At 44.4% G+C, this 14,140-nt stretch overlaps 1 protein-coding gene across 5 annotated transcripts in view; it reads left to right on the forward strand.

Annotated features, from left to right (window-relative positions):
- Window positions 1–10,836, forward strand: part of mterf3 (mitochondrial transcription termination factor 3) — a 43,511-nt gene extending 32,675 nt beyond the window's left edge. For all 5 annotated transcript variants that reach the window (XM_073072260.1, XM_073072599.1, XM_073072341.1 and 2 more), the window contains 2 exons: window positions 4,631–4,792; window positions 8,472–10,836. In XM_073072260.1, the coding sequence (XP_072928361.1) occupies window positions 4,631–4,792; window positions 8,472–8,666 (357 nt within the window). In that variant the 3' untranslated portion in view covers window positions 8,667–10,836. The remainder of the gene's footprint in view (window positions 1–4,630; window positions 4,793–8,471) is intronic.
- Window positions 10,837–14,140: the final 3,304 nt, after the last annotated feature.

Genomic DNA, 14,140 nt, shown 5'->3' on the forward strand with positions numbered 1-14,140 from the left:
CCAGCATCTGCAGAATCTCTTGTCTTACAAATTTTTGGGAACATTATAGACATAGAAATTTTACAGCACATTACAGGCCCTTCGGCCCACAATGTTGTGCTGTCCATGTAACCTACTCTAGAGACTGCCTAGAATTTCCCTCGTGCGTAGCCCTCTATTTTTCTAAGCTCCTTGTACCATTATTTAGCCACTGGAGTCCAATTAGCTGGTAGACAACAGTGCATGCACGGACAACAGATCAATATATAGTGCTAGGAGGGTTCATTGCTCTAAAAGAAACAGATCCTCCCCCTTTAGAGTAATTGAACATAAAACTTTATGTACAAAACATTCAATTTCCCTTTCATAAAACCATATTCTAAATAACATGCTTTCACAATAACAGTCCATAACTAACTTCACTATACAGTCCTTTGGGTGGCTGTCTGTTTCTTTCAGGATACCCCTGTGGCCCTGTGGAGTGGCATCGGGTTTGTCTAAGACAATGTTCTCAGTTTCCGGTGTCATGTTGCTGTCAGTGACATGATCATCACTGAGAGGGAAGTCCAGTGACTGTCGTGTGTCCATCTTGTTGGATGCAGTCAGCTCAGGTGTGTTCTTTGACTGAGCATTCAGTACCTGGTTGACATAACGTCTCCGTGTCTGATCTCCAGCATCCACTTTGTACGTTAGTGATCCAGTTCTTGTAGCTTTCCCACCAGGTGTCCACCTGTCTTCTCAGTAATCACGTGCTGGGACCTCCTGTCCAGTCTCAAAGCTCCTTGCAGATTCACTTAGCAACTGGCTGAACTGCTTATTCTGCACTTTTATCTTTTACCAAATGCATTATCATACATTTCCCAACACTGTATTCCATCTGCCACTTTTTTGCCCTTTCTTCCTTAGTCTAAGTCCTGCTGCAATCACAATGCTTCCTCAGCACTACCTACCCCTCCACCTATCTTCATATCATTCGCAAACTTTGCCACATAGTCATCAATTCCATTATCCAGATCATTGACAAACAATGTGAAAAGCAGTGGTCCCAATACTGACCCCTGAGGAACACCTCTAGTCACTGGCAACAAAGGTTTCAAAGGTACATTTTATGTCAGAGAAATGTATACAATATACATCCTGAAAAGTTTTTTTATTCACAACCATCCAGGGGAGTGGCCTCAGAGAATGAACGACAGTTAAATGTTAGAACCCCAAAGCCCCCCCACCCCAGCTCCCCTCCCTCCCACGCGTAAGCGACAGCAAGCAACAATCCCCCCCTCCCCCACCAGCCAAAAAAACGTATCAGCACCCCCCCACCGAGCACTCAAGTGTGAGCAAAGCAACAGCAAAGACACAGACTCGCAGTTACTACAAAGACGGCTTGTTCACTCGATAATTCAACGTACCACAGGCTCTCTCTCTCCGTAATAGGGGAGAAAGAGATGTCTCCATTTCACAGCAAGAGGGGAGACATAACAAACAACTCGCTGGTTTACGATGTTAAAAGTCCGTTGCATTTCTTTTTCTGAGCTCTGTGCCCAAAGATCTCGGGTCTCTGGGCGCACAGCTGTAGATCTTTCAACTCCCCTGATGACACAGCGATCTCCTGCCCGGACACTGACCGTCAATCCGCCCATTTCTAGACCAATGAGATCTCGGTCCTCCGGAGGCGAGCTGAGCTCTTCGGCCGAGCCCTTGGAGTGCCGAGTAACGGCCGAGCCCTTGGTGTGCCGAGTAACGGCCGAGCCCTTGGAGTGCCAAGTAACGGCCTGTTGTGAAACCCTGTGAGCGGGTCCCATTCTACAAAGCCGTGTAACTTCAGTTCAGAGTCTTCAGAAGAAGCCTGAAAGGGAGAAATAGTGATATTAAAGATGGAAATAGAACTGTTTCCAAAGATGCAAGCAAAGGAGTCGCCGTTAGGTGCTATTACTCCTCCTAAGCAGGTGTTTGATTTGTCGTCGCATCAACAGAGTCCTGATATACAGAAAGGAATTTGTCCACCTTGTGCTGTAGAGAAATGTGCTTCTTGTCCATCGCTTTAATGGACTTTTTGGATAAACCTTTCAGCTAACCCATTCATTGCTGGATGGAAAGGAGCTGATTTGAAATGTCTGATGCCATTTTTCTTCATGAACAGTCGGAAATTTTCTGATGTGTATTGTGGTCCGTTGTCGTTCTGGTAAGCCATTTCAGGCAAAGGTAATCCTCAGAGCGGATCCAGTCTCTGCTGAGGTGCTTGACTTCATTGGTAAAACCTCCGGCCACTTCAAATGAGCATCCACGGCCTCAGGAACACAGAGTCCGTGAATGGCCCAGAGTAGTCAGTACGTATTCTTTGCCATGGTGATGACAGCCATTCCCAGGTGACTGTGGGAGTGCATTTTGAACATTTTGGCATTCCAAACAGCTTTTGGCCAAGTTTTCAATCTGTTTATCAATTCCTTTCTCAAATGCCTTCTCATTAGCATTAAGCAGCTGTGACAGCCTCTGGTTAGTGCTACCATTTGGGCTGCAGTAGTCTGTTGACGCCGCACTGAGAACTTTGAGTGGCAGTCTAATTGGATTTTTTTCAACAATTCATGTCCGAAAAGTGCTGGCTCTCTGCATTTCAAAATGTAAAGCTCTAATGGTTGTTTGTCGGCCTCCATGTGTCATGTTTATTTTCATTTTGCCTTTGGGAGACTCTTTTTCGCTTGTGTAAGTCTTTAGTATCACTGAGATAGTCTCTAATGGTATCTTAGACAACAGTCTGCTGTAGTCAGCCTCTGGAGTTATGGACAAAGCTGACCTTGTATCCGTTTTACACCAGACACATCTATTGTAATCCAGATTAGTTTTTTGATCTGCTTCAGTTATACTATGCAGTTCTAGGCATGACAGTTCACCTTGGTCAGGCTCTGTGTTGTCTGATTCAGTTTTACATTCGGTAACTTTATGCATTTGCTTAGTTTTGTGTTTGGGACTTTTCACTCCGTTGTGCTTTTTCTCTGCCTTGCACACTCTCTCTGTGACTTTGCCTGTGACACTTTCTGCAAACTTTTTCTTTGAACCAACAGTCATTTGCATCCTGGGAGAGTTTGCCACATCGATAGCATCTTTGGCTTTTTGTACCATTCAGGGACATTTTGTGCATTTCACATTCTAACCTCTTTTTCTGTAGTTCTGCTGCACCGTTTGCTGCAGTCTCTAACGATATTTCAATGGTCAATGCCCGTTCTAAGGTTAGGTCTCTTTTGGACAGTAGCCTCCTTTGAGTGCTTTGACTATGCATACCACATACAAGCCTGTCCCTTAAGGCAGCAGAAAGTCCATCTCTAAAGTCACAGTACTGGGAAAGTTTGTGCAGTTCTGCAACGTACTCAGAAATGCTTTCATCCTTTGACTAGTTCCTTTCATAACATCTAAATCTCTCAGCTATTGCCAGCGGTTTAGGGCTCAAGTAATTTTGTAAAATTGTAACAATTTCATCGAACATTTGCTTACTGGCTTTGCAAGGGTTACTAAGTTTTGCAAGAGACTGTAGATTCTTGCACCCATTGAGCTCAGAAGTGTAGGGGCTTTCTTTTGCTCCTCGACGTTGTTCACATTACAGTACAGTTCAACCCTCTCGATATATGACTCCCAGTCACAAACTGGGGTTTTCCTTGGTTACAGTGGATGCCCATGACAGCTTCTGTGCCTTGTCATGTCCTTCACTCTCCACGAAGCAATACAGAGCCACCTTCCTGGCCGTTGGATATGCCCAGTCCACTGGAACTAACATCATATGATAGGACAGGCACGTTCCTATCTCACTGGGTGGTGATGGGGTGGAACCTCCATCGCTGAAATCCCACTTCTTCACACAGGTCTGAATGAAATTGTCAATTATCCAACAAACATTTTGTTTCTCAGTGTACAAAGAGAGATTGACACAAAAGATTTGCAGATTTGAAGGAGTGGACCAGAGCAGAAATATTTTACTGTATTTAGCATTGTTTCTATTTCACAGTCATTTATAGGCACTCATAGTTTGTATCTAGTAGATGCATATACTGCTAATTCCATCATGCAGTGTACAATAGAATTAGGTCTAGATTCATGAGAATGATCCCAGGAATGAAAGGGTTAACATATGAGAAGTGTTTAATGGCTCTGGGCCTGTACTCACTGCAGTTTGGGAGAGAGAATGAGGTTGGCTGTCACTGAAACCCATCGACTATTGACTGGTCTGGACAGAGTGGATGTGGAGAGGATGTTTCCTATTGTGGGGGAGTCTAGGACTAAAGGGCACAGCCTCAGAACAGAGGGGCGTCCATTTAGAACGGAGGTGAGGAGGAAATTCTTTAGCCAGATGGTGGTGAATCTGTGGAATTCACTGCCACAGGCGGAGGTGGAGGCTGGTTATATTTAAAGTGAAGATTGATAAGTTCTTGATCAGTCAGGGCATCAAAAGGTTACAGGGAAAAGGAAGAATGGGTTTGAGAGGGATAATAATTCAGCCATGATGGAATGGTGGTGCAAATTCGATGGGTCAAGTGGCCTCATTCTGCTCCTATGTTTTATGGTTTAATACTTTTGACTTGAACTTGATGTTTGTATAATGACTGCGGAAGTGAGTTTGCATCTGATATATCCAGCTCCATCATTCAGGCACCTTTATTGTTTCCAGGTGTGTCGGATTGAATTGGGCTTTCGTGAGAATGAAATCCAGCACATGGTCACTTGTGTCCCAAAGCTTCTCCTTGCCAGCAAGAGCAAACTGACCAGACTCTTTGATTACCTGCACAACACGATGGGCATTCCTCACCATCTGATTACAAAATTTCCTCAGGTGAGTCAAGTTGTTTACTTCACTAAAGCTCACACTGGCCCTTTCCCTTTTTCCACCAAACAGTTCCTCCGACTGAAACGGTGATTTCCTTGCAATTCTGCATTCAGTCTTCACAATCTAGTGGGTTGGAGGAATTTGATAGATAGGAGTGCCCTCTCCCTTTCCTTTCTCCTGTGGTGCCCCTCCTAGACTATAAGACACACTGTAGAAGAAGAATTCGGCCATTCGGCCCATTTGCTCCACCATTCCATCATGGCTAATTTATTATCCCTCTCAACCCCATTCTCCCAACTTCTCTCCATAACCCACCTTCCTCCCTGCTTCTTCAACACTACTTCTCCATCCGTTTTTGTGTCATCTGCAAACGTGACCACAAAGTCATCAATTCTGTCATCCAAGTCATTGACATGTAACGTAAAAAGAATCGGTCCCAACACAGACCCCTAGTGTTATCACTAGTCACCGGCAGCCAGTCAGAAAAGGCTCCCTTTATTCCCACTCTTCGCCTCCTGCCTATCAGCCATTGCTCTATCCAGGCTAGAATCTTTCCTGTAGTACCACGGGCTCTTAACATGCTAAGCAGCCTCATATGCAGCACTTTCTGAGAGGCCTTTTAAAAATCCAAGTACACAACATCTACCGATTCTCCTTTGTCTATCCTGCTTGTTATTTCTACAAAGAATTCCAACATAGTTGTCTGGCAAGATTTTCCTTTGAGGAAACCGTGCTGACCAAGGCCTATTTTATGATGTGACTTCAAGTACCCTGAGACCTCATCCTTGATAATCAACTCCATTGTGGAGTTATAGAGTACTTGGTGATACAGGACAAGATAGGACAAAGTCAGCATGGTTTTCTGAAGAGAAAATCTTGCTTGACGAACCTGTTGGAATTCTTTGAGGAGATTACACATTATATAGATAAAGGGGATGTAGTGGATGTTGTATATTTGGACTTTCAGAAGGCTTTTGACAAGGTGCCACACATGAAGCTGCTTATTAAGTTAAGAGCCCATGGTATTACAGGGAAGTTACTAACATGGTTAGAGCATTGGCTGATTGGTAGGAGGAAGCGTGTGGGAATAAAAGGATCCTTTTCTGGTTGGCTGCCAGTGACTAGTGATGTTCCGCAGGGGTCATTGTTTGGACCACTTTTTTTTATGCTGTATATAAATGATTTAGATGATGGAATAGATGGCTTTGTTGCCAAGTTGCAGATGATGTGAAGATTGGTGGGAGGGCAGGTAGTGTTGAGGAAACAGGAAGGCTGCGGAAGGACTTAGATAGATGAGGAGAATGGGCAAGAAGGTGACAAATGAAATACAATGTTGGAAAATGTATGGTCATGCACTTTGGTAGCAGAAATAAATGTGCAGACTATTTTCTAAATGGGGAGAAAATCCAAGAATCTGAGTTACAAAGGGACTTGGGAATCCTTGTGCAGAACACCCTAAAGGTTATCTTGCAGGTAGAGTCAGTGGTGAGGAAGGAAAATGCCATGTTAGCATTCATTTCAAGAGATCTAGAGCAAGGATGTGATGCTGAGGCTTCATAAGGCACTGATGAGGCCTCACCTTGGGTACTGTGAACAGTTTTGGGCTCCTCATCTAAGAAAAGATGTGCTGGCATTGGAAAGGGTTCAGAGGATATTTCCAAAGGTTATTTTGGGAATGAAAGAGTTATTACATGAGGAACGTTTGATGGCTTTAGGTCTGTACTCTGACTTCAGAAGGACGGCGGGGTGTGGGGGGGAATCTCATTGTAACCTTTCAAATGTTGAAAGGCCTAGACAGAGTAGATGGGGGAAGGATGTTTCCAATGGTGGGGGAGTCTAGGACAGCCTCAGGATTGAGGGACATCCATTTAAAACAGAGATGTGGAGAAATTTCTTTAGCCAGAGAGTGATGAACTTGTGGAATTCATTACCACAAGCAGCTGTGGAGGCCAGATCATTGGGTGTATTCAAGGCAGAGTTTGATAGGCTCTTGATTGGACATGGCATCAAAGGTTACGGAGAAAAGGCTGGGGAGTGGGGCTGAGGATCAGCCGTGATTGAATGGTGGAGATAACTCGCTAAGCCAGGTATGTCTTACAGTCCAACATCTTCCCAACCACTGAGGTCAGACTTATTGGCCTATAAGTTCCTTTCTTCTACCTCTCTCCCTTCTTGAAGAATGGACTGACATTTGCAATTTTCCAGTCTTCCAGAACCAGTCCAGAATCTAGTGTTTCTTGATGATTGTTACTAATGCCTCAGCGATTTCTTCAGCCACCTCTTTCAGAACCCTGGTGTGTACACCAACTGGTCCAGGTGACCTTTCTTCATATTTTTCAGTTTCTCTAGAACCTTCTTTCTAATAAAGGCCGATGACACTCGCGGGCTTCCACCATATTGCTGGTGTCTTCCACAGTGAAGACATCCTGACCCTGGCACCAGGGAGGCAACATACCATCCAGGTGTCTATTGTGCCCACAGAGCCTTGTCTCTGTTCCTCTGACTAGGTAATCACCTATCAACAGTGCAGTCCTCTTCCCCTCTCTGCTCTTCTGAGCACAGCACCAGGTTCAGTGCCAGAGACTGGGTCACTGTGGCTCCTCCGGTAGGTCGTCCCCTCAATTGCATTAAAGTTTTATTTATTGAGGGGAAGGCCACTGGTGTACTCTGCACTGGCTGTGCGTTTCCCCTTCGACAGTCACCGTCACCTGTCTCCTCCAACCTCAGGATGACTACCTCCTGCCTATGACCTCCTCATTCTCCCATATGAGTCGAAGGTCATCGAGCTGCAGCTCCAGTTCCTTAGTACAGTACGTGTCTCAGGAGCTGTTGCTCGGTGTACCTGGTTCAGATGTGTTTATGCAAGACACAGGAGATCTCCCAGACTTCCAGCATGCCACACACAGTCCAAAACACTGCCCCGGAGTCATTCTCACGTCATTATTTGTACTAATAGATAAGGATAAACAAATAAGAACAAAAAGAAAGTAACTTACAAGATGCTTTACCTCATCCAAGTCTGATCTCGCCTGAGCCTGATGAGTCAAAGCTGCTCTAAACACTGCCACTCAAAGGAATGGTGGCTCCGCTTGCACTTGTGTTATTTTTATTTGCCCTTTCTGATGAATCCTCGGTGACTGGTTGCTGTCTCTGCCCATCCACTCTATCAGTTGCCTCTCATCCCTCTTCACTCCAAAGAGAAAAGCCCCAACTCACTCAAACTGTCCTCTTAAGACATGCTGTCTAATCCAGACAGCCTCCTGGTAAATCTTCTCTGCACTCTCTAAAAATTCCTTACCTTTCCTATAATGAGGGCTATTCTTCTAAATAATTTTATATGTTCATTTTCATGTGAATGGAAGTTATATTTTCTCTATAAAGTCAAGATACACATTTAGTTAACATTATTTTCATTAAATATAATAAACATCTTGATAAAAATAGATTTTCCTCGAATAATATCAATACCATAGCACAACTTGTTGTCAATAAATATTACATCTGATATATTTAATTGAGTTGATTTACTTTGCATGTAGACACTGTCCAGCTGGAGAGCATTCCCATTGTCTACTACTGCATTGTCAATTATATTGGGAAAATGGGCATTCAAAATATCAGATCTTTGTGTAATTGATATTTGAGAACTCCTGCACCTAATAAAAGGTTCCTGTTCCTGCCCTAGGTTTTCAATGCGAAGTTTCTGAGAGTGAAAGACAGACATCTGTTTCTTGAACATCTGGGTCGGGCCCAGTACGACCCATCTCAGCCTAACTACATTTCACTGGAAAGCCTGGTTGTATTGCCTGATGACGTATTCTGTGTGACGTTGGCCAAAGCCACGTTGCTAGACTTTGAGACTTTTCAAAAGATGCTCTAAGTTCTTTTGTGTGGTTTCAAAATACATCGATCGACGTGAAATGCAAGTTTCATTGGCATTCAGCCACGGCCGAGTGAAACAGTGTCACTCCAGGGCTAGAGTACAAATCACAGAACCAACAGTCACACACAGCACAAAGCACATATCGGATAGCAGTAAACATACAGACCCACAAATAAATACATATATATTTACATGTCCTGTAAATTCAGAATCCGGTTTTATATCACCGGCATGTGATGAGAAATTTGTTTATTTAGTAGCAGCAGTTCAATGCAATACATAATATAGAAGAAAAAAATAATATAAGAATCTTATTCAGTATACTTTATACAGTATACATATATTGAATAGATTAAAAATCATGCAGAAAACCAGATGGTACATGGGTGTTATTGGCAAGAGCAAGCAGTTAACAGTCTGCAGACAAATGTGTATGCAATCCATTGTGTCATTCCACTTAGTGAACACTGGAGGGCAGCATGGATGGAGGGTGGGGTTTGTGGGGATGTGTGTTGCTCTGGATTTCCAACATCTGCATAATCCCTTCTGTTTATAATTTTGCCTGTCACACATTTTCTTATTCCTAACAACACTACTGACACGGCTCTTGAGATTCTTCCATCCAATTACACACTAGGAGCAATTTACAGTGATTGTTTAAATTACCAATTTCCATGTCTTTGGGACATGGAGAAATCCATGGGATCACAGGAAGAACATGCAGGCTCCACACGGACAGCAGTAAGGTCTGGCTACTGTACGAGGCAGCAACTCCACAACCTGCATCTGTACCTTCACGCTGTTTACTTCCATCCAACTGTACAAATACACAACCAAACAAAACAACATCCTTCTTCACCATGCTGCTCCCCTAATGCATATATAACACACAATGTTACAAAATATTATCATAGATAAGTTAATAAAATATAATTTAAAAGGCATGTAGTAAGTAGTACAGGTAAACAGTGAACAGCTCGCTGTCCTAGTGACGAGGTCTCGGTGGTGACACGGTATTCATTAGTCTCACCGCCTGGGAAAGAAGCTGTTACCCAGGCTGGCGGGCCTAGACTGATGCCCCTGTGCCTGCTTCCAGACGGTCATAGCACAAAGAGATGGTAGGGATCCTCAGCAATGCTTCAGGCCCTTTGTCTACAACACTTCCTGGGAAATGTCACAGATAGAGGGGGAGACAGACCCACGTAAACCTCTCAGCACATTTTACTATCAACTTCCAGATTTGTAGTGAGCCTGGCCATAATGTCAGATGTGTTTGATAATACTTTGGGAAGGAAAAAGTAAATATAATCTGAAACCTTTTTTAGGATTATACATTTTTACTGCAGGTTAGTACATTGTGGAAGCAATGTACTCAGTGAAATTAATTAAACCTTCCTACAATTAATTATTAAACACTTTCCACATTTTTGCCAGTTTTAGAAAGATTCTATTGCTGAACAAGAAATGAATGCACCACAACATACATACACATACATATTCAGTACGACATAGGAACTTTCTCCTCCTCCCCCTCCCTCTCCACCTCCCTCTCCCCCTCCCTCTCCGAGACAAATTGTACACTGTTGAGAGATGGGACAAGAGAGAACGTCTGGGGTGGGTGGGGTCTTTGATTAAGCTGCTTTCAAGTTTACTGTATGGTCGGATATATCTACAACCGAACAAAACAATGTTCCTCTGGACCACGGTGCACTCACAAAACATAACATGCACAGCACATGAAACAAAATATTACTACAAACAAGTTAATAAACTGTGATTTAAAATGCATGTGAAATGTGTAGTAGCACAGTTAAACAGTAAACAGCTGACTGTCCTAGTGACGAGACCTCAGTGGTGGCAGGGTATTCGTTAGTCTCACATCCTCAGGGAAGGAGCTGTTCCCCAGTCCGACAGTCCCAGTCCTGACACCCCTGTACCTCCTTCCCAACGGTCGTGGGTCAGAGAGATTGTGGAACCTCAAAATCTCTTTGCTTGCAACACACCTGGTGAATGTGACAGATAGGGAGAGGGGAGAGGGGAGTTAGACCCCGGTGATTCTCTCAGCAGCTTCCACTAACAAATATGATATGAATGTGTTTTTCTGGTTAATGTTTGTGTTCTGAGATCAGAAGTTTTATTTTTATTAATAAATGACTTTTGAAATGTTTCACTTTCAATTTATTATCATCACTTTCACCCTCCACTGCTCCTGATTGGTCACACTGTTTCTCCAATATCAGCTTTAAACTTTTCAGCATCAGTACAATGGAATACATAATAAATAGAGAGAAAACAAGCTGAATTACAGTGAGTATATATATATATAAATAATAGTTTAATTAGTAGTGCAAAAACAGAAACGAGAAAGTAGTGAGGTAGTGTCCATGGGTTCAATGTCCATTCAGACATTGGATGGCAGAGGGGAAGAAGCTGTTCCTGAATCACTGAGTGTGTGCCTTCAGGCTTCTGTACCTCCTACCTGATGGTAACATGAGAAGGGGGCATGTCCTGGATGATGAGAGTCCATAATGATGGACGCCCCTTTCTTAGATGTCTTGGATACTGTGGAGGCTAGTGCTCATGATGGAGCTGACTCTCTGCAGCTTACTTCGATCCTTTGCAGTAACCCCCTCCTTACCAGACATTGACGCAGCCTGTCAGAATGCTCTCCGTGCTGTGTCTGTAGAAGTTTGAGTGTATTAGGTGACAAACTCCTAATGAAATATAGTAATCTGCAGCAACTTCCTCTGGATCACAGGTTCCCAGCCTGGGGTCCATAGACCTCTCGGTTAATGTCCATGGCATTAAAAAGGTTGGGAATCCATGCTGTAGAGGAATATCTGGAAAACAGGAACCATGTCTTTGAACCTCACCCCAGGCTTCAACCTTCCTCACAGACCCTCACCCCATCACCAGCTATTGTTGGGCTAGACTGTTAGCAAACTAGAGTTACGGAACTGGATCACTCAAAGTAGATCAGAAACACAAGAGACTCTGCAGATGCTGGAAATCCAGAGTAACACACTCACAATGCTGGAGGAACTCAGCAGGTCAGGCAGCATCTATGGAGAGGAATAAACAGTCAATGTTTTGGGCTAAGACCCTTCATCAGGACTGGAAAATGCCAAGATAAAAGATGGGGAAGGTGATAGATAAAACCAAGGTGTGTGAGAAAGGTTAACGGTTGAAGAAGGAATTTGATAGGAGAGGAGAGTGGATCACGGGAGAAGCAGTCCTTCCGGGTGAATCTTCTGGGATCGTCTCTTGTATCCAGTGCTCCGGGTACAGCCTCGTCTCCATTTGGAGCCCACACAGATTGGGGACTGCTCTGTTGAGCACGTTTGCTCCATCCACACAGAGCGGATTTTAATTCCAATCCCTATTCCCATTCTGACATGTTGTTCCACGGTCTCCTCTTCTGCCACTCCCAAGATGGAGGAGCAACATTTCATATTCCATCTAGGTAGTCTCCAGCCTGATGGCATTAACATTAACTTCTCCAAATTCCAGTAATTTCCCCCCCTCAAACCCTCGTCTTCAATTTCCCCACTCTGGGCCCTCCTCTTACCTCTTCTCATCTAACACCTCGCTCCGGTGCCCCTCCCACTTCCCACTTCCCTTTCTCCCATTGTACACCCTCCTCTCCTATCAGATTCCTTCTTCTTTGCCCCTTTACTTTTTCCACCTACCACTTCCCACCTTCTTACCAAACTCCTCCCCCACCCACCCAGCTTCACCTATCACCTTCTAGCTTGTACTCCTTCTCAGCCCCATCTTCTTATTCTGGCAATTTACCCCCTCCTTTCCAGTCCCGACGAAGGGCCTCAGCCCAAAATAATGACTGCTTATTCTCCTCCATAGATGCTGCCTATTCTACTGAGTTTCTCCAGCATTTTGTGTGTGTTGTTCTGGATTTCCAGCATCTGTAGAATCTCTTCTGTTTAGAAAAATGTGAGGCAGTGCACAAGGGTTCATTGTGCATTCAGAAATCTGATGGTGAAGGGGAACAAGCTGTTCCTGAAACATTGAGTGTGTCTTCAGGCTCCTTCACCTCCTCGCTGATAGTAGCAATGAGAAGAGGGCAGGTCCCAGGTGATGGGGTGCTTAATGATGGATGCCACTTATTTGAAGCATCACCTTTTGCAGATGTCCTCAATGGTGGGGCAGCTGGTGCCCATGATGGAGCTGGCTGAGTTGACAACTTTCTGCAGCTTTTCTGGTCCTGTGCAGTGATCCTTCCATACCACGATTAGAATGCTCTCCACAGTACACCTGCTAGTCTGGTGACATACCAGATCTCCTCAAACTCCTATGAAGAATAAAATTCTCGCAGAGCTGTACAGGAACGAAGGGGTCACCTTCTCAGACCCAACGGTAGGGCATGTAAGATTGAGGACAGGAGACGGAGGGTGGTGAACCTCTGAAATTCTGCACTGGGAGGGCTTGGGAGGATCACTCATTGGGGAAGGGGAGGGGAGATGGTGGACTTGTACTGCGCGAATGCGCGTGACCATTAGCAATAGCGGGTTCCCATACTGTGTACCCAATTTCCCTCGGGATCAATAAAAATGTCTGTCTGTGAATGCGTGCGCGTTGCAATGGTGGGTACATATTCTGTGTGAATGTGCATGCTCCTTGGAAACAGCAGCTTCACATACAAGGTGAACACACATGCCCACTAGCCTCGACGGGAATGCACGCACGAACCTTGGCAATGGCGACTTCACATACCAGGTGTGTACGTGCAAATCTTGGCTGTGGCAAGCTTCTCACCCCTGAGCAACGGCCAGTACAGGCATGGCTGCTCGGTACAGAAACTGCACTGCAACTGACAGGAAGGCTCCACAAAGGGTAGTCAGAACTGCCCAGCGCATCAGTGGCATCATCTTATCCACCATCAAGGACATAAATACAAAAAGAGTCAGTAACATCATGAAGGATTCCACCCACCCTGTTCATGGACTGTTTGTCCCCTCCCATTAGGGTAGAGGCTATGTAGTACCCACACCAGGACTGCCAGACTCAAAAACAGTGACCTTCCCCAAGCAGCAAGGCTGATCAACCACTAACCCACCCCTCCACACCCCCAAACACCACTACTTTATCATTTCCTGCCAGTCACCTTATGTACAGACACTCCGGTACCTAGCATCACTTTATGAACATACAATCAATCTGTGTATATACAGTTGATACATTATGTATTTATGCTTATTGTGGCAACTGTGGCAAAGAATTCCACAGCTTCACTACTCTCTGGCTACAGAAATGTAAATGGGGTGTACACCATCTGGTCCAGGTGACTTATCCACCTTCAGACCTTTCAGTTTCCCAAGAACCTTCTCTCTGGTTATGGTAACTTCATACACTTCATGACCTCTGACACCTGGAAATTCCACGGCTAGTGTCTTCCACAGTGCAGACTGATGCAAAATACTTATACTCAGCTTATCCGCCATTTCCTTGTCCCC

The sequence above is a fragment of the Hemitrygon akajei genome, chromosome 1 (genome assembly GCF_048418815.1).
Source record: "Hemitrygon akajei chromosome 1, sHemAka1.3, whole genome shotgun sequence".
Classification (NCBI taxonomy): Eukaryota; Metazoa; Chordata; class Chondrichthyes; order Myliobatiformes; family Dasyatidae; genus Hemitrygon; species Hemitrygon akajei.